Raw genomic sequence first — 22,004 nt, forward strand, 5'->3', positions numbered from 1 at the left:
AATCTAAGTGGTATAATAATGCTTTAATGTAAGAGAAAATTAATTAAAACCGTCGTCGTTAATGAAGTAAGCACCAAGACATTGCTGTGAACGATGTCGAAAAAATGTTTTTTTTTTAATGGATGTGTAAATAATAAAATTTTCAAAAATGCTATTAAGACTGCTTTAAAGTCCTTTATATCTGCTTAGTGAAGGCAACCAAATAAATAATTTTTTATCGAAAAAAAACTGTTTTTTATTTCACGCCTCCCTCGAAGGAACTAAAATCAAGAAGGCTTAGTTGAAATGATATTGCCCAAATGTCTACAACCAATTAAATAACTAAAATCAAGAGGGCTTCGTTGAAATTATATTGGCCAAATATCTATAACCAATCAATTATTATTTCAGCTCAATCTATTCATACAACTGAAGAACTAGAGGAGCCCTTAAAGACACAACATCTGGAGCAGGGGTTCCTAACCTTTTCTTGGTCAGGGGCCACTTTTATATTATTCTTGTTAGCAGGGACCACTATGTAGGTATAATAAAAATAAAAATGAATAATTTTGTTTTAATGTGCATCACTTAATCATTTTCAAACGATTCTTTGTCTTATTTTAATTATCAACAAAGCAGAAAATCCTTGTTCACATAAATAAGTTGTTGAAGAAAACTAAGTCTCTAAGCCGAGTAGAAGAAACTGCTTTTTTACACCAAAACGACAAAAAGTGAATACGATTCAAAAGCATCCTTGCAGTTTCTGTCATTTTGGAGTCCAATGAGTTCTTTCAGTTTTCTGGATTCCTTCAGTAACTTCATCATTATGATTTTCTTGTATCGGTAAAAAGTTTACATCCAAGAATTTCCTGAGATTCATCTTTCCCACGGGTTCACACGCTTCTCGAAATATATCGGTTTATTTACACCATCGGATGTCTTTCAAAGGGGTTCAAGTGTTAACATATTTCGTCTGGCTCTTGGGCTGGTGAACACACTTTGACGTATTCAACAATTGTTTCAGTTATTTGGCTTTTTATTGTCTTAAAAGCAGTGTCATTGAGGTGTTCAAATATCTGGAATTTAGTTTTGCTGCCATTTCGAAGTCGTTTTGAAATTAGACGAGTGCTTATAGTTTATCCATTGGAGTCATACTTCATTAAGCGATCATTTTTCTCCTAAATTGTTCCATATGAATTGGCGTGTCAGAGAATAAAATATTAATTTGTGCAAATAACAATTCATCTAAACCATCGCCACACTTACTCATAATATTTATTCTAATAGACTTTTCATAGCATCTGCTCATTTCCCAGTCAAACTATGAAGAAAATCAAATAAACTCAAGGAAAATAAAAAGCGTTAGTCAATACAAAGATAACATGTATATATTTCAATATAATATACAAAAATAGATTCACTATTGAGTGTGAAACTATACATTTTGATAATAATTTCTGTAATAGTTAACAATTTCACCCTGTTTTTCGTCGACAATCCATAACAATTAATAATATACCGCATCAAAGTTGGTTTTTAGACACCAGTCGAACGCGTTCTTGAACATCCTCTCCCAGGGACTTTTCTGATAGTGAATCCAATTGTTGGGCATGTACGGCCATTGGAATGGTTGAGCGCATCGTTCTGGATGAGGCATGACGGCTAAATGACGGCCATTGGCAGAACAAACGGCTAATAATAATTATACAACTATAATAATGACTAATAATATACATCAAGTACTAAAATACCTGCAAGACCATCAATACTTCCATTGGGGTTCATCGGATAAACTTCAGTCGGCTGGCTATCGTCATCCACGTACCTTAGAGGTGTACAACCTTCTTTCACCAGTCTCCTGTACACGTTGTTATCCTTGAAGGCAAAACGACCCTCTCCGTGAGCGACCTTTTGTAAATAAAACTCGAGTATTAACAGGAACTCCAAAATCATACAAATCATACCCAAACTCCCAACACAGAACCCGCCATTCCCTTGAACATGATGGCCTTGGATTTCTCGATTCTGACGGTGCTCCATCGACATTCGAACCGTTCCGACTTGTTATGATCCAGACTTATGTCCGGTTTGGAATAGACGTCGGCGAGAGGCGTGCCTACCCATCCGATCAGAGCCATGAGCTGACAACCGTTGCACACGCCCAAGCTGAAGGTGTCTGGTCTGTTAAAGAACCTGGCGAATTGTTCTTTGACCTTGTCGTTGAACAAGATGCTAGCTGCCCAGCCTTTACCGGAACCCAAGACATCTAAAAGACAATGTATGTGTGTTTAGTATTATTTCCTTATAGTGTAATACAAGATATCTCAAAAGAAACTTTATATTTGTTTCGTTGGTTCAATACATCGATGTTTAGCTGGAAAACTTCGATATCATCAAATTTGTGATATTTTACGACCAATAGAAATAACTACAGATGAAGTCTGTGGTGAAAAATATGTAACCTGTAGTAAAGTTATACCATTTGCCAGATTACTTACTATAAAAAATAACGTAATTATAGAAATGAAGAAAGGATTGTTACAAGCAGAAAATGGTAATATCTTTGCTGCCTCCACCCTCTTGGATCCTTGTTTCAAACATCTACATTTAAAAGATGCAATAGGCTGTTCCAGAGCCATTAGGAGTATCAAAGAATTGATTTCAGATATAGATGAATGAACAAATTGAAAACGATTGAGTGACGGATAATTCTACAAGTGGAAGAAGACCAACTGTAGATATATGGAACTATCATTATAAACTTATTACCGAATAGAATAACATTTTTTTGTCAACGTGACATGAATATGTCTATGGAATTATAATTTTATTTAAGATGCCCGATAAGATAAAAGTGCTAGAATCCCACCCTAGCCATCCTAATTTAAAGAAAATAGCTCTTAAGTATTTGTGTTGCACAGCGACATCCACAGCTTCAGAGAGGCTTTTTTCCATAGCTGGCCAACTCCTGTATCAGCAACAGAACCAACAGATTAAAGGGAAAACACCTGTCAAAGTTAATTTTTTTACAGAATGTGCTCAAAAATACTGGGAATGTTAATTTTTTACTTTAACTTTCGTTTATATTTCAATAACAGTATGTTTATCGTATATAGATACTTTTGATTCGATGTTAATATCGATGTTTTTCTACTATCGATCATTTCATTATCGATCAGTTTAATTAAGTTAATTAATAAATCGTTCTGAATGATATCTGTGATTCACGAAACTGATGTCAATTAGTTCCTTGGGTATTCACTATTTTACTTGAAATAAAAGTAACTGTGTCTTGGCTACATGTATTACAATTTTTCATACAGTTATATTGAACTAGCCGAACTATATTCGATCATACGGATCGATCTTATTTGATTTATAACTTGTAAATACACGTGAATTATAAAGCTGTCGTGAACAGATTGTGAATGGTGGTTTTTTAAGGTGGCGTATATGTTACGCCTACTCTGAATGCATATTGTATCTGCCAAATCACCTTCCCTTCTAACCAATAGCCAATTATCTCCATGTTCCAAATTAGCTAGAAGCCAGGCTGCGGAAATAAATTGTGATCAAACGCTGACCGACAAGCTGCCAGAGAGACCCAAAATAATGCTATAAAGCTAAAAAAACGGTACTTTGTGAAATACATATTAGAATTTTATAAACATAATTAACAATTTTACTAATTTATCTCTCTGACATCCTGAACACGGTTAACAGTAATCAAGAATAACAAAAATCACGTTACACGATTGGCATAACAGATCAGACTCAAAATTAAATAACTACAATATTTGGACGTTATTGTTAAAAACATTCCCAACTTGTACAGTACTGTAATAATTAAGTTATTTTTTCGATCAATGATTTAAAAATACACTAAAATAAAACTCGTGGAATATTTACCAGCGTAGCTGAAACCTCCTGGGAAAATGACTCCTCTATAACGGTCCAGAGTGTCTTTGCCGGTTAGTAAGTCTTGCATGGTGACATCCCATACCTTGAAACCAACTCGGATCAAGGCCGCCGCCATTTCTCGATCGCTGTTGATGCCTGCGAATTTCGATTCTCGGTTAAACAAGAGGTTTAACATGAAGATAGAGAATAATCACCTTCCTCTCTTATAACAGCTACCGATATTTTCTCGTTTTCCATGACGCCATCGTCCGGATCAAAAGTGAGTACGTATTTGGGGCCGTTACGATCGGCTAAGCCATGGAATTCGGAATCGGCGCATTCCTTGATGGTCTGACGGAGTTCCAGCTGGTAACTGGTCTCTTCCCACATCTTCATTAGCGGTAATACTGTGCTTTCTAAACAGGAGTTATTTACTATTATCGTGATTGGAGATCTGATGCCGTAACCGACGCTGCGGCCAATTTTGAATACTGGAACGTTATATCCCTGGGAACCACACCAAATTCGTTTAGATTATCCGAGTGAACGATAACAGAGACCTTACTTACCTGGAACACGGACATACAATGGGCCACGTCTTTTTCCAGCACTTCCAGGACCCATCCGGCCTCCTCAGAAAACAGAATCGGCAAAGCTTTACCTTGTCGATGTTTTACGTTAACGCTTATACCACAGAGACCCGCAAAACACATCTCCAACAGGCATACTTTAAATGACAAAAAATTTGATAACATTTATAATTGTGGTTTAATGATGCTCCTTACCAGCCAGGCCCCCATCACTGATATCATGTCCGGATAAGACGGCGCCGTCTTTGATCAGCTCCTGAGTAGCGAAGAACGCGTTCCTCAAGTCTTTGGCGCTGTGCAGGTCGGGAGTGTCGTCACCCAACTGTTTGAAGGCCTGGGCCAGAGCGGACCCACCCAGTCTGTTTGCGTCGTGAGACAAATCGACGAACAACAGAACGCCCTGTTTTCCCAACAATGGCGCTTTCAAGTCCGGAGTAACAACCTAGAAATGTATTTTACGAGCTGTTCTGGCTTTTACAGGGTGTGAACGTCGGTACCTTTCTTATATCGGGACATGGAGCGTAGGTGGAAACGACCAGAGTGCCTGGCGCTCTAACGGTATCTTTTCCCACTCTGGCGGCCATGCTGAGCGAGTCTTTGCCACCGTCCACCGCTATGCCTAGTTCGCACATTAGGTCGCACATAGCTTTACAGGCGTCATATAAAGCAGCCCCCTCTCCGGGTAGTTTGGCTGCCCACATCCAGTTGCCACTGCACTTGACGTCCCTCAACTCGCTGATTCCGGCAAAGACTAAATTGCTACAAAACAGAAAACCAATATAGACTAGTGACCATACAACTATCGAACATTTTTAAAACAATATGCTGAGAGATACATTTTAAAAATATCAATATAACCATATATTATGAGATATGGATATAAGTTTTGAAACTAATATGGCCGAATTTTGATGGTGAGTTAATGAAATAAATTTTAATAAGAAAATGGCGGATGCGCTTCTGTAAATAGTTAATAATGAAACAGGAAACCAAAATTTTAATTTTCAACATTAACATACATGATATACGATTTTCAATAAGAAGACATATCTCAGTGTCTCAAGGACAGACATTCTCGCATCAACAGCTACATCAATTAGACCTTTTATTGGTTATACGGACTAGTGATTATTTAGTAACTATTAATGCATTAAATTATGTTATCATTAATGGCGTTCCGCTAAATGAATTACAGAATTATTCAAAATTGTAGAACTGTGAAGGAAACAAACCTGGACACTATTCAAAATATTTAAAGAAATATTTGGAGGGATATATTTTAAAAACATCAGCATATGGGGTTTATATTATGTAACTAATATAGTCAAACTTTGATGACGTGTTAACGACAGCAATGTTAATACTGTCCAGATATTAAGTCATCAAAATGGTGAATGCGCATGATAAATAATTATACCATTCATAATATATAAATAAAGGAAATTTAATAATATTGAAATAGGAATCCAAAATTTCCATTTTCAACAGTAATATACAAGAAGACATACCTCAGTGCCTCAACAACAGACATTCTCGCACCGGCTGCAACATCAATCAGACCTTTTATTGGCTGCTCTCCGATGGATGAAGCGATCCCTTCCTGTAAATAACAATCATCTTTGGCTAATCACTTTGACAGTTTCAGTATTTTAAGAATATGTATGATTAATAAAGACTAAGTATCTAATAAAAACTAACGTATCCAAAATGGGAGATGGCTGTTACTGCCACATCAGCGAGAGGGGTGTGGAGGGGACCGACACATTGCTGTTGTGCTATAAGACCCGTGACACATCTGAAGGAAGAAAAATTGGAAATCATAAGAAGGTTTGTATGGTATAAACTTGCCTGTCCACTTTGTTGGTCAAATATCGTTTACTGGCAACTGACGGCAGTCTTAATACTACCTCCAGGCATTTGTATATGGAAATGGCGTTAGGCAACTCCAACGGTTTCAAAATAGGTTGTTTCCTCTCCAAGTTGAACACTTTCCTGGGCATTTTACCCAGCACGTGGTCCAGTTTCAGATTGAACGGAGTCTGAGATTTGGTTTCGTCAAGAGCAAGCATCACCGTCCCAGTACCCGTCACCTCGCCGACAATATTAACGGGACAACGTTCTCTTTCGCATATTGCCTTGAGCAGTTCGAGATCGCCTTTCTTACATAATAGAGCGTTGTTTTCCTGATATTCCGCGCCCCATAACTCCAAAGTGTTGATGGTGGGATCCCCCAGTTCGAACTTGTTGGCGAAGATAATGCCGCCGGCCGGCTCCACGAGCTCCTTGAGAACGTTCCCGTTTCCCCCCGCTCCCTGATCATGGATACTGACGATCGGGTTCTTCTTGCCCAATTCCAAACAAGCTCTGACCACCCTGTTCAGTTTGTTCTCCATTTCTGCATCACCTGGTTAAGTGCGAGTTTGAGAGATGTGTTTATGCCGGTACATAATGCGCGATTACTACCTCTTTGGACGGCGTTGAAGTCCAGCTCTTCCTTGTTGTCTCCCTGAACTTCAACGGAACTGGCGGCGCCTCCGCCAACTCCGATTCGATACACCGGTCCGCCTATTTTAACGATCTGGTGTCCGACTTCCGGGGCGAGCTTCTCGGTCATATCGGCCTCCATGCTTCCGATACCTCCGCTGAACATGATCGGTTTGATCCATTCCCTGGAATTAGAAAATTATGAGTGGTATAACAGTTTATCGATAAGGGCGAGTTGATGCTGCGATGGATGGAATGAAACAAGCTGTCTGTAAGGTATTAAAGAAAATCTTTTTTCATTCGAAATACTATGTATCCTATTATGAATGGAAAATAATCAAATGTCCGTCGATGTGACTATAAGTGAGTTACTGGCATAGACCTGAAACTTAGAGATGGTCAAAATATATCGACACTTTTGGCCAATATATCGATATTTCTGTTGGCTGATAATTTTTTTGAAAATAAATTGTACCACTATAATAGTTTCAAAATAGAGTATAGAATTTTGAATTTCCCTTGTTGCCCATTTTTTGAGGAAAATATCGATATTATAAAACCTAGGATTCTTTAAATAGAGTATCGAATTTTTTTCCAGGGTTCTCTTCCCTCTTCAAAAAATATTTACATCAAAAATTAGGTCTATTACATACAGAACCCATATAATCCAAACAAATCTCATCAATAATTTATAAATAATGCCTAATATTTACAAAATATCTCATAAATATATTAGGAATTTTTATAGGTTCAGATTTTCCAATTTTATTTTATACTACGATATTTATACTACTAATTATTTTTATGCTACTTATCAAATATAATTTAATTTAAAAAAATCTTTACAGTCACAATACTATTTTTTTCATTATGTTAGCACTTTTTACATTTCGTGTTGTTTAATGTTAAAGAATAGAAAAGAATCGACTGGTGTAAAAATATCAAATAGATACCTATTCTAAAATCTTTCATGCAGGAGTTTTACTTCATAACTGAGGCAAGCTAATATTCATTTCGATAATATACTTTCATTATTCGGACCTGTTGCTCAATTTCGTAACTTGTTATGTTGATTTGGTATCAGTGATTGAGTAATCAACAACAGATGATGTTAAAACAACCGGGCCGCAAGCTGCTAAAATCTACACGCCCTTATTGAAAGATCAAGTATTTTTCTTCAAAAAAAAAGAACAAATCTAAACAACCACGCAATTAACTACAACACCAACATCAAAACTAAGCGAAACACGTCATACTCACGTTAGTTATCTCGTGGATGCATATTTCGATACAAAAGTTAACTGGAGAAATTATCCTATTAAGTTTCTCATTTTTATATTTAAAAAATGCATTACCTTCTCCCATTGGCATCTTCCTGACCGAAGGACCTCACGAAACCACAAATCAGCGGCTCACCGAACTTGTTCCCGTAATCTGACGCTCCGTTGCTGGCTTCGATGAGGATCTCCAGAGGGGGCGCGAAGTTCGAGGGGTATTGAAAAGTGTCATCGTCCGAAGACAACTTATACCCGGGAATGTGAAGATTGCCTGGAACAGGAACGACGTATGTGCTCCCAAGCTGTCAAAATAAGGCCGATTTTCGTTTTCTTACCAACGGAGTAACCAGCGGTTCCAGCTATACAATATCCACCCCGTCCCACGCTCTGAACATCTCGAATCCTGCCCCCAGTTCCGGTGGTCGCTCCACTGAAAGGGGCCACGCCGGTGGGGAAATTATGAGTTTCGGCGGTGAAGATTAGATGGGACTCGGCGGGTACCTGACGCAGCTCGCTCACGGATCCCGAGGTTGCTGGCCTGAGGCTTCGATGAATATAGCCTCTAATAGCACTGAATCAAATATTAATATATATTAATAATTAATTACCTTAATATTTTTATTACATTCAACCAATGTGTGAATCAAATATGATAATAAATATTCCACGGAGGAGTTTTAGAAACTGAGTTTGCGACATCCTTTTGTGACCTTACAGATTCTAAGTTCAATCCGCCCATGAAGTAATTTAATAAGGTCAAAGACAAATTCTCAATAAGCGCTCAAGCTGTACAACTCCAAAGTTTAGCGATATCCATCCAATAATATTATATTATCCAGTATTAGATCATTTATTTCACAATACCTAAGTTCTCATTGTTTAAAAATTATGCGCCAGCATTGTGCAATTTATTTAAACAGTTTAGAAAGTGTAAAAAATACGATTTTTTAGTAATGACATACATTTGTACCTGACCAGTAATTATCGAATTGTTTCTTATCCACGATCATTATCTTGTTGAATGCCCCATAAAATGTTCCAAATTATCTTTTAAAAATAATTTAAAGGTCAAATATGCTAAGAACAAATTTACGTTTATATCGTTTTTATATTCCGTCCTTACTTAATAACAATGTTGTCTGTTTTTTTTTTCATTATAACATACATTGTTCTTATATTTAAAAAAAACGAATATGTATACGATTTTTTTTATAGAAATTGATTTCGTTTTAGTTATTGCGTTATTAAGTAAGAACACTATAATGATGTGAAAATAGTGACGAAGACGTAAATAAACATTTCAACAGAACGATAAGTTGATATAAATATTCGTAGGGGGTCGATACAAATAACTTTGTAAATACGTAAAATGTTATGCAATGTCGGTTACAATTATTATCATACTTGATTAATTTAAAGTAAACAATCGTGTTGCTACATCAATATAAAATCTCACAGAATTGTTGGTATATTGTTTGCACTATTATCTATGTCAATAATTATATCTTATGTGAGTCCTACTAACTAAATATTAGCTATCAATTAACATTATTTTAATGGAGTTGTTTGTCTGAAATTTGATATATGATGTCTGAAATAGGAAAACATAAAGAATAAAGAAAGCATAGAACAAAGCAAAATCATTACAATATTTAAAAACTGGTCATCAGTTAAATTAGATTAAGCAATTTGTATTACAGATTAATCTCTTAACTTACAACTAATATTTAAGCTATTATTTTAACTGTTAACTAAATATTAACTATAAATTAATAGTATTTTAATGAAGTTCTTTGGTTAAAATTAACAGGAAAAAAATAAACTATAAATGACAGAATACAACAAAATTATTTCAAAAATTGACTACTAGTTGAATTATATGAAGTACTTGTTTTGCACATTAATCTTTTAATTCAAAGCTAATATTTAAGCTTACAATATAAGCCTTACTAATCCTACATAAACAAAAATAAGTACTTACCTGCTATTATCACTGAATTTGATAACATTGTTCGGATTAGTATGCTTCTGTGTGTTGATAATCATATCTATTAATGATTCTTCATGTTCCTGTCCATCAATTACTAGTTTGCCTTTGAAAAACCAATGCCTACTATGTTCACTATTGGACTGGGCCAAGTCAAAGCATTCAATATCAGTCGGATTTCTTTTTAAAATATTTTGAAAAAGATTGGTGTAATAATTTAAATCAGCTTCATCAAAGGCCAATCCTAATTCCTTGTCTATGTCCCTCAGAGCTTCAGTTCCTCTGGCCAAAACATCAATTTCCTTGATATGTTCATTTTTGGTGAGTTTTTCATTGAAACTGTTCTTTGGAATATTCTCTGGGGTGTAACGGCATTCAGTCATGCGGTCATGCAAAGCTCTGCACAACTTATTTTCAATGTCACTGGAGATTTTAGTGCCATCTTTGATTATTAAGAGATATCTTCGTGAGATTTCCAAACGTTTCACCTCAGACAAACCCAAATTGTTACATATTGAGACAGAATTAGTAGAATTTGCAGTGGAGAAGTTGAATCTAGGCCCTACTTCAATTAAAACCTGATTACCTGTTGCAGTCAGGGTCTCTTTTAATACAAGGTTTTCGGGATGTAGGGGATCTTGCAAGACCCAATGTAATGTTTTAAGTTCTTCCTTGGACAATTCATTAGTAACCTCTACGTGATAACAAAGCTCGGTTTTGATATCTATGACTGAATTACATACCAGCTGCAGTCGTTGTAATACTTCTTGTTTTTTGGCCGCAGTACAGCCGGGCGACTTATAAAATCTTACAATAGTACTTTTCACTACCATTATTAATTAATTATTTACTATACCAACCGCTCACTAACTCGAAAAATACTAAACTGCTGCTTTTTATAACAGTGTGTTCAACGCAAATAATAAAACATGTAGATAAGAGACGCAAAGTCAAAAATTTAGAGAAGGTTATCAACAATCGACCATTGCCATATCTCATTAAAATTGAATTGAAAACAAGGTTCCATTAACTCAAACACTTTCATTAGCTAATTTTAATGGTCATTGCACAGTACGAAATCCGTATATCGCGTAAAGATACTCACGTTTTTTAATTTAAAAATTAGAAAACCAAACAAAAATAACCTAAATCGCGATACTCGATCCATCTATTGATAGTAATTAGAAACTTAGTTCATATTAAAAGCAGACTAAAGTTCATAATAAAGAAAACTATAGCGCGTTCGATAGATTTCTGTAACAATTTAACATTGTTATTGGTTTCTGTAAAATATTAACATTGTTAGAGGTTTCTGTACAGCATCCGAGATATTGCAGTTTTCTGTAAAAGGTTGTAATGCATTTTCAAAAGTTTAGTGTGTCGCTAATAGATGACACATATAAAAATGATCGTTTTAGCCTAATAATTCACCAAATTGTTTTTACGGTTGCCTTACAACTAAGGAAATATTTTATATATAACCAAACCATTCTTTTAAAGATTAATACATGAATTGTTAGTAATCATTACAACAGATAATTATGATAAATTGTTATATTGTATAAAAATAAAAATTGATAAAATTTATATTTATACTTGTTTCATAATAACTTTATTATATTTTATTGGGAGCAATAAATTAATTAGGTTTAATATTGAAAGGTTTATTCTCCTCTGGACAGCCATTGAACTTGAATTAATAGTGATTGACGGAATGAAGTGAGGGGGTGGAAACTGGACCTTCTCCTTTTATCCTGGAAATTGTCCATTATAACATGCAGGAATGTCTGCTGCATACGATTTAATCTTCATTTAGCCGATAGGAATAGGTAAATTCTGCGGCCCTTTGAATTTAATCATAAACAGCTATTATAACTGGCGCCTGGAAATTGGATATTCGACTATTATGCGTGTTCCCGATGTTGTTATCATCCAGAAATGTCACAGTAACCGGCGTTCAACAACGATACAGATAGTTGAGGTAACTACACACAATTAAAACTGAAATATAATTGATTTTTTCCAATACGTTTGAAATTTAATTTGATTTTAATGTTTAACAATTTTTAAATGTTTTAAGAATGGTATTTTTAGATACTGATTTGTTAATATTTTTATATATTAATATTAGTTTTGGTGCCCTCTATTGACATTAACTAAAACTTTAAAATTAATTTTTATATTTTTACTGAAGTTTGTTACAGGAAACTGTACAATCATTTTTACATCATATCTCTTACAGAAAACTGTACGATTATTTTTAAATGTTCATTAAAAATACTGAAGATGTCCAAAGAAATTTTTAACGTTTATTATTATATTTTTATTCAGGCTTTTATAGTGAAAATTGTCCATTATGACGACATATTCGCTCGTCGTCCGTATAGGTAAATCCTCCCATCTCGTAATTTAATGATAACTTGCTTTTGGAAATTGAACATTCATCTATTATACGTGTCGCTTATGTTATTATCCAGCAGATACAATATGAACGGCCGCTGGAACAATACAGCCGATGACCCGATAACCGAGAACAATCGGGCGCTGCGGATTTTCGGAAAAATTCCAATATCAGTCGTAAAATTCACGCTGTATCGGTCCGCTCTGATGAAAACTGAACGGGAACAATGGGAGCGTTGGAAAGCGCCAATTACAAATTTGTAAAATGTAGGATGTCATCAATTTTCGAATATTTGGCCTGTAGTGGGTTGTCAGTTCTCGTTCGATTTATTGCCTTTCGTGGCAAGTGGCTTTTTGTCAGCTGTTTTATTTATCGATACATAACGTGTATTGTCTGTTTTACCGTGGTGGAAGGGGATGTTAAGCTATGTCACCCATGATATGGTTATTTTTAACAATAATTTTTTTTAGTTTACATCTTTTTTGGTTAACGTGGCGCATTCGCCATATCATGATAATATATTTTTCATAGTTTTAAATAATGCTGTTGGATGATTTTCTTGAATACCCCAAAAATATGAAACACGACATTATTAACGGGACTGTAACACTGGAATACGTTCTAGCATTACACAGAGTCGTGAGTATTTGGCCACCATTTCGTTGAAGGCTGTTTTAGGATATTTGTGTGAAGTTAATTTTTCTTTCCTTTCCGGATTCCCAATATTGAATATCATTAATTTTATAATTCGGCCGTGAATGATTGCATTTCTTTTAATAGACAGTTTAAGTGATCATCCTAAAATTTTATATAAATTACTTGGGTCAGTGGCAGCTGATGCATAAGCGTTGAAATGCTGCAGAGCCCAAATAAAACTAAAGCTCCAAAAAAATAGTTCAGTAATCTCACTAAAATACTAAAATATTTTCTATTACTTACCAAAATGGAAATCCTACTTAGTATTCGCGAATTCTTGTAGTGATAAATGAGAAAAAGCTGCCATGACAAGTGCGAGCCACGGAAGTAACGTGGACCAGTGGAATAACATACCGTCCGTAGGCGATCAACTTATTTATTATTTATCTGGGCCACATGATCGTTTAAACATCCGCCTGACACTCAAAAAATTAATGAATTTGCGGATGTAACAAAATATACGTTGTATTGTTTTCGCTACTTACTTCTTGGGGGCGATAAAGTTTGGACGGAAATAGGGCCGATCTAGAGTATTTAAGTTTGAAAATAAAAAGACATGAAAATTCTAAAATCGATCTTCATAATTGTATGGAATTTGCATTACTGGAGTCAACTAGTATTATGGCTAAATTATAGTCTGCGTATTGAGTACATATACAGAGACATAATGAAAATGTGTCAAAGAATAGGTATGTTTTATCAAAAATTATAAATTGTATTAAATTTTGTGGAGACAATTCTCAGAAATTGTGGTAAGAACGTCTATGACAACATCAGATATTAAATGGCCGAAGATCGTTTAACAGCTCTTTCAGCATTTCATTTAATAAAAAAGTGATTAACAAATTTGCGAACCGAAAAGACAATAGAATGGACTTGATTTATAAAATGATCAGCATTGATACCATATATTTCTGAAAGTACCCCCACTCCTCAGTTTCTTATATTCAAACGTATTCCGCTAAATCGTTTAAATATCGTTGTCTGATATAAATTAAATTTCGAAAACCTATTGGACTGCCCGTACGTAGGTAAATTGTTATCAGCTCGTAAATTAACGAAGCACAACGGGGTAGAGAGAGAGCCTGGACTTATTCCTTTTATCCTGGAAATTGTTCATTATGGCCGACACGAGCGTCTGCATATGATTTGACTTGATTCGGTCGATTTCAATGCGTCTCTTTGAATATGGCGGTCAAGCGGCATTATAACTTGCGCTTGGAAATCGGATATTCATCTATTATGCGTGTGTCCCTGATGCTGTTATCGTGCAGAAACGTTATACGCGTAGAACAATGCCGCTGACGACCAGATAGTCGGACACAATCGAACGTGATGAAATTCGGTCCTGAAAAACGTTCCGTATTAACTCGGTAAACTGACCAGCCAGAGGTCATGTTAATATCCTGTTATGTAATATTTTTGTTTTAAAATTAAATTATTATATAAAGGTGAAGGTGACAGGAACAATAAAGAAAAACAGAATTTTTTTATTTTAGGTTTTAAAATTGCACTAAAACAATCGCAGGGGTTGGCGTGAACAATTGAAATTAAAGCACCAAGATCTTACATTTTCAGTGTTAATTATGATTACAGTCCACACAACAAGACAATGGGAATTAATCCAATAGAATTTGGGTTAACTACTTTATTTAGTTGGTACATTATTACAGAAACTTTATGTAACTTTCGTTATTCTATGAAAAAGAGATCTTTGGATTTTTATTATGGATTTTGAACTTTCAAATTATTGGTTTTTATAGATTACTAATTTACTTAGACCGAGGTTTTAACAATTTTCAATTCTGTTATGTAAAGGTGAAGGTGACAGGAATGATAATGAAAAATAGTATTTTTCTATTTTAAGTTTTAAAATTGCACCAAAACAATCACAGGGGTTGGCGTGACGTCACATTTATGTAAATAAAACGTAAACAATAGAAATCAAAGCATCAAGATCTTACATTTTCAGTGTTAATTATGATTACATTCCACACAATAAGACAATGGGAATTAAGACGCTTAATCCAATAACATTTGCTTTAACTACTTTATTTAGTTGGTACACTGTTAACAGAAACATCATGTAACTTTCGTTAATCTATGAAAAGAGATATTTACCTTTATTTCATGGGTTTTGGACATTTAAATTATTAGTTTTTAAATATTACTAATTTACTTACTTTTTACTTGCTTCTGCAGGGCAAGACTGGTTTATTATTCCGGTTTATTATTATATTAAGCGTTATAGCCCCGGCTCTTCGTTCGAGAAATCCTAAATTGAATAAATGATATTTAGAAACTGTGAAACACGTTATAATGACATTAAGACATTTTTTAAAATGATTATTGTTTACAATCATGATGACTATTGTGAATCGGAAAAATAAGGACAAATTATTATATTAAGATTCGAAGGCGAGCTATACGTTGACTTTTTTGATTATCTATGAATAATACTCTCAACTAGGTGATTTATGCTTCAAAAACGTCAAAGTACGTTTGAATAATGTGAGAATATTACATTTTTACTACTAACGATATAAAGCTACAAAGTTATTCATTCTAAGGGGATATAGCGTTGAATCAGTTTGTTGGAACAACTTTATTCTGGAACTTCTAGAAGATATCTGTGTTAGATTTGCTGGTACCCCACAGTTCAATACCATAGGTCCAAATGGGTCTAAGTATTGATTTAGCAAAACTTTTACGGCCTATCAGCCAATACATTTGGTTTAGTTTAAGCCCAAGCTGTTTGCGTTTTATCACTATATGTTTTTTTCATGTCAAATGTCGATCAAAATTCATTCCCAGATATTTAACGTTGTCTGCCGGCGGAAGGTCATGACTATTTAATTTTACTGAGTCCTTCTACAAAAGGTAAATGTCATATGGATAGATTTTGTCTCATTTGCTCTGATACGCCAAGTTTTCAACCACAATTCGACTTTGTTAAGATGAAGTTGTTAAGATGTTAAGATTGGATACTCGTGTGATGATAAAACCGCTGTATTGTCAGCATATGTTGCAACAGTAATGTTTCTTAGGTCAGTAGGTGAGCTGTATACACGAATATATTGGGTGTAGGTCAGCGTATTCGTCACCCTGTTTGACAATGAAATGTCTGTCTGTGAGGTACGATTTCAGTAGTTGAAAGTGCGTATGGGGCAAAAGCTTTTGCAATTTAACGTGCAGTCTAAGGAGAAATGTCGAGAAATGCAACTGAGCTATATTTTTTAAGTTTTTGTTAATTTCGTTGACTAATCTATGTATTTGTTCTTTTTTATCATTGATTTATTTAAGCATTGTTCGTTTTATTTCCTTAATAGTAAATTTCTCATATGGCAGATCCATTCGAAACGGAACGTTAAGAAAGTCAAATATGTTATTTTCTTCTGTGGCGGATATTTCAGACGGATAGGGATTATATACGGCTTTTAAGTGTTTAGAGAAAATTTCTCTAGCCCAGGTAATGTTGTCAGTTTTAACGGGTGGATTATGTTGTTGAGGTTTTTTAATCTTTTTAGTTACTTTCCAGAGAGAATATTCCGTTGCATCAGTTGGCGTTAAGTTTTCGAAATAGTCTTGTATTCCTTGAGTTAGAAAATGTCTCGATGAATGGTTTTGCTCAAAGGACAAACAGATTTTTTTGGGATAGCATTCATAAATATGATATAAAACATAATTGAAATAAATATGGACAAGATGTTAAATAGTGAATACTTTGAATAAATATTTTTTCTGTATTCTGTTTTGGCATTATTCAAGAGTTGTATTACTTTGATATTGACATAATAGTGGAGTATGTCCTAATGTCTCCTTGCGTTTCTCTTGATTTTCTGAGTGCAGTCTGGTTTCTAAAGATCTTTAGAGAAGTTACAATACTTAGACTTTGTTTAGACTAGATTTCAGATAAATCTGTTCGGTAGAATTCGAGATATCATAGATATCAAGAATTAAGCTTCGATAATATGGGGAAAAACGATTTTTTTGCACTAGAATGCACCCTTGTCGGACGTAGCAATAACGCACCCATCGCTCACCGCCGACGATAATCCGCGCATTCAAATTTAAATGGATACGACTTTAAAAGGCCGATCCGTGACAGTTAAATCCCGAATCCCGTCCTCTGGATAATAAAAAGCCCACGACTCCGCGGCGGCGATCCGTCTACGTCGCGCCGCCACAGAATAGGAGAGAAAAAATCCACGTCGAGATATTCCTTCTCGCAGAGTCAATACGACGACGGCTGTCACGACGCCCCTTATCGACCACGGACCGAACATAACCATTCCCCCTCCCCCCTCCATCATCGATGCCCCTTCCGTCGTCCCCCTCGAGGCGTTTCGGTAAAAATTTTAAATTCTTGCCAATTATGCGTGATTCGAATTCGTTCGCTCGCTCGCTAGCCGCGACGGAGATTTGGCAACAATAACGTCGCTGACACCCGATGATGGATGAGCTCGACGATATTGTGACGCGAGGGCGAGAGGGAAGGAAGGGTTGCGGGGTGGATATCGGCGGTGACTTTCGGAAAAGGGGCCCCCGGCCACGCGGGAGACCTCTTTCACGGCGGAGGATTAGCGGATGGTGAATGGGACTGGCCAAGAACGCGGGTGCTTTCTGGGGCACGTACCGGCGTTTGGAGTTTTATCGGGAGACCAGCTGCTTAAACAGATCCTGGGTCGCGGTGACGTGGTAAGATAAAAGAGCCGTTGCAGATCGATCATGTGTGATTGTCATAGAAACTTGTCGGCAAGCAGTCTAGAATAACACCACCGAAATTAAGACCAGATCTAAAGGAGCTAGTTATCCCAAAGAAATTATTTAAAGAAACTAACAGACCCGACGGGTGTTTTCAGATATTGGTTAATTTAAGAATCATAGTAAGCATTCGATAAAATTTATCGAAATTCATTCGAAATCCCTGGTAAAAGGTTTGTTTTGGTTTAAAAGATTTAAAAAAAAATGTTCTTTATATCAACTAGAGTTTATGAAGCTTACTGGACCTACTGCTTAATGTCAGCTTCGAACCACGGTCCTCGGCATTAAGCCTACCGACATAGTTGACAAGTGACTAACTTGGAGATCATCAGAATACCATAACTCTTGTCTTGTTTTCAAAAAAACACAAACACACATTTACGACCAACAGGATCCGAACCCGCGACTATGGCAACAGCAGGAGGATCGTCCTGTCGCCTTTACCACTGCGCCAATGAAACCGGCTAAGAATTTTGTTGTTTATAGGTTAGTTGTTTTTGTAGTATTAATATTTTGATTGTAAATTACCGCCGACTAGCAGTAATTGATAAAATATGGATTTGTGGATATTGTCGAAAAAGTTTTGATTTGATTCAATTTTATACCAAATTCATTATATTTTCGTACAGCTGACTCTGCGAAAGAAAAGTATAGATATTAAATGTAAATTCTATACTGCAGATTCTGCTAAGACCACGCAAAATATATCTGAAATTATTTGTATTAAGTTAACACTCTAACAGGTCAACTGAAAAGTCCCTGGCCTGACACACAGATGGCGCTACTAGAATTAAATCCATATGCAACTTCTGTTATTGTGAAAAAATGGCTAAAAAGGAATTTCGCGTGTTGATAAAATATTGCTTTTTGAAGGGACAAAATACAGTTAAAGCAAAAACTTGGCTTGATACAAAATTGGTATCGAAAAGTTGGAGGATCGCTATAATCAGTGCATCATCCTTGAAAGGAATTATGTTGAATAAAAACAACTAATTTTGCCAAAAAATGTGTTTTACTATGGTAGGCCGGGGACTTTTCAATTGACCTGTTTATATTACTCTATGGTTCTGTCTCATAATTTGATAACATATAATATAAATAAAGAAATGACAGTGGATTTAGAAGGTTTGTGTATTACTAGTTGCCTATCTAGTATCATAGTTGATAACTTGATTTATTTTTTTAAGGTATTTAGGTATTAGCGCAGTATTTTATTTTGAATATTTAAATTTCTTGTAATTTATCATGTTGTTTATTGAATATTGTTTACTTTCCGATAGTATTTTACAAGTAATTCTTAAAATGTGATTTGAATTGTTATAATTTGATGACATATGACATAAATAATTAATAATTAACTGGTTAATTACATTCCTTAGCGGTATTAGAAGATGTGTGTAGTACTAGTTGCATATAGAGTATCTTAATTGATAACTTGATTCAATGTTTTAGAGTATTTGGGTATTAGAAAGAAGTTTGATTTTGCGGTATTTTAGTTTGAATATTTCAATTTCTATTAATTTATAATCAGCTTATAATAAATTATTAATAAATTATAGTATTGCCTGCTGCAATTTGTAAATTCGTTTTAGAATCAGACGATATTTTCCTTCTCATTTCATTTTAGCCAAAAGGAGACACAATGCTGCCTGGTAAGTTCGAACGCGTAAACGAACGAGCCTGTCAAAGTCGTCCAATTGTCGGACGTCCACAAAATTCTGGAAAGCAATGGTGATAAGAGGTTATAACTCTAACCTATAAACTATTGTAGCTGTATGATTAACTGTAGTTTTTAGATGTACTATATTGTTAAAATAAATTATATTTGTTATCATTTTTGTTTAATTATTTTATTTAGATTTTTTGTTGTATGTCAAAGCCAAACTGAACAAAACTCAGTGTTGATGCGGCAACATTGCGACGTTTTGATATCACAAATTTAAATGACAAACTATATATGTTCTATATAAATAATTGTATACTACAAGGTAAAAACAACGCTAAATCACATACATATCTTTAATTTAGTGCATTTTGGCTGTTTCTTTGAAGGAAAACGACGAGTATTTTAGAGTATTTAGGCATTAAAGTGACGTTTCAGTTTGAATATTTCAATTTCTTGTCATTTATAATGTTGGTGACTGAATATTGTTTACTTTCTGAGTCGCTGTCAAAACAAGGTTCTTCGATTGATTACCAATGCCTATCGCTATGTAACCAACGAAGAACTGCACGATGACCTGGAAATCAAATAGATTTGCGAAGTTGTGCAGGATTTCGCATTGAAACACGAAAGAAGATTACTAATCATACTAACGTGGAAGCAATACAACTGCTGGATAGCGCGCAGGATGTCAGGAGATTGAAACGAACAAAACTATACGAACTTATATAAAGTGTAGACATTTAGTGTAAACTATAGCTATAAGTTAATAATTAATAAATAATTATAATTTTATAATTGAGGAATACATACTGATGTATTTTCTCGCACTCGTCTTGCTTGTTAATTAATCCTGGCACATAGGAAAAGTAGTAATAAATTAATTGTAATAATAATAATAATTAAGATTGTACTAAGCGTATCTAATAAAGATGTTATAATAAAAAAAACTCTCTGAGTGTATATTATAAGTAATTCTTTAGACATTGCCTGAATTGTCGTAATTTGATGACATATGCTATAACTAATGTAATATTAGTTGAATGTACAGTGTCATAATTATCCCACAGATGGCAGCACAGCACATTACGCACAGCTTTATTAACGTTTTAGAGTCTTTGCTACTTCAACCTGATATATTTGTTGAATATTTCCGTTTTTTTGTTATTTATATTGCTTAACCGACGTTAATATTCGAAAATCGTATATCTGCCAAGCGGGTACCCCCGATTTTTTATGGACACCGGCGGCATAAACCTGGGGTTGGGGGGACGATACGTTTCTGCATATGATTCATTTATACGGCCCGTTAAAATTGAAATACCGGCCGAGGCCAGAAAAGAATCTTAAGAGCTTTGACGTAAATCGAACGCCGAATGATATACGTCGGCCGGGAAGAAGTATCCTTTCAGGTCCCGTCCACATTATGCCGGGGACATATTTATAGCGCCGAAAAGGCCTAGGGCCCATCAGTACGGTCCTTAAGGGGCATTATCGCCGATATAACTCCCCGATACCCGATTTAAATATGGCGCCTGTAAATCTGGCCGCCTCACTTTACGACGCACACATCGCAGATTTATGGAAATGCGCGCGGGGGGTCGCGGGGACGGCGACGGAGCGCGAATAGACGTCACCGACGGACCTTAAAATACCCCCGAATCCATCACGGCCCGCCACGACGTCGCAGGCACAATGTATAGGTGCTTATAGACTATTTTCCGGTTTGGCGAGCCCCATTTTAATACGTGTAGCCTCGCATAAAACTGCCGCCTCCCTCCCGGGGGCGGCGGAGGAGACGCGGGAGGCTGTGCGAGTGCTTCGGTGGTCTAGAGCGATAAAGAGCCTTTTATTAGGTTATAGATGTATAGATTCCAGGTCCGGAATAGCTGTAAAAATGTTCGGGCGGTCTCCCCGTCCGTCCGCCCCCTCTCTTACCCCGACCGATACTCCGGAACCTGCCCGGGCGACGACAATGTGGTCTTTTTTTTCTCTAGCCGTGAAAGGCGTCACATAAAAGGGGAATTTATTGGCGGAGGTGCTCGCGGAAAATGGAGATTTTTCCGTGACCGGGGGGATAGGGAGGTGGGGGTGGTGGTGGTCGAATGGTAACAAGGCGATAAAAATGTGAGAGCATTTTTTCTACCATAAATATATGGATTCCATTCGTTTTCTTTGTCAGGTCGTATGAGGCAAAAGGGTCTTCCTTTAGAGGGTGAGCCATATGTTGATTGTTTTTTGAAAATGTCATTGAATCTATGAA

At 35.7% G+C, this 22,004-nt stretch overlaps 1 protein-coding gene across 1 annotated transcript; it reads right to left on the bottom strand.

Annotated features, from left to right (window-relative positions):
- Positions 1 to 1,345: 1,345 nt before the first annotated feature.
- Positions 1,346 to 11,364, bottom strand: LOC143204874 (phosphoribosylformylglycinamidine synthase). Its single transcript, XM_076417761.1, has 15 exons — positions 10,212 to 11,364; positions 8,566 to 8,801; positions 8,309 to 8,501; positions 6,933 to 7,138; positions 6,318 to 6,873; positions 6,168 to 6,264; positions 5,978 to 6,069; positions 4,967 to 5,228; positions 4,665 to 4,911; positions 4,449 to 4,606; positions 4,095 to 4,386; positions 3,889 to 4,035; positions 1,944 to 2,245; positions 1,731 to 1,887; positions 1,346 to 1,671 (listed from the first exon to the last, which is right to left on the bottom strand). Exons 1-15 carry the CDS (start codon positions 11,048 to 11,050, stop codon positions 1,487 to 1,489), a joined length of 3,969 nt encoding a protein of 1,322 aa, XP_076273876.1. The 5' UTR covers positions 11,051 to 11,364; the 3' UTR covers positions 1,346 to 1,486.
- Positions 11,365 to 22,004: the final 10,640 nt, after the last annotated feature.

The sequence above is a fragment of the Rhynchophorus ferrugineus genome, unplaced genomic scaffold, assembly GCF_030347505.1.
Source record: "Rhynchophorus ferrugineus isolate W39M unplaced genomic scaffold, kcgeb_rfMv2 rfM11, whole genome shotgun sequence".
Taxonomy (NCBI): Eukaryota; Metazoa; Arthropoda; class Insecta; order Coleoptera; family Curculionidae; genus Rhynchophorus; species Rhynchophorus ferrugineus.

What these genes read in the sequence shown, in the direction of transcription:
- LOC143204874 (XM_076417761.1), bottom strand. Translation starts at nt 11,050, where the DNA reads ATGGTAGTGAAAAGTACTATTGTAAGATTTTATAAGTCGCCCGGCTGT. An exon ending in AACCGCTGGTTACTCCGTTG is followed by an intron (nt 8,502 to 8,565) that starts GTAAGAAAACGA and finishes TTCCTGTTCCAG; the next exon opens with GCAATCTTCACATTCCCGGG. An exon ending in TCTGTTGTTGAGGCACTGAG is followed by an intron (nt 5,229 to 5,977) that starts GTATGTCTTCTT and finishes TCTGTTTTGTAG; the next exon opens with CAATTTAGTCTTTGCCGGAA.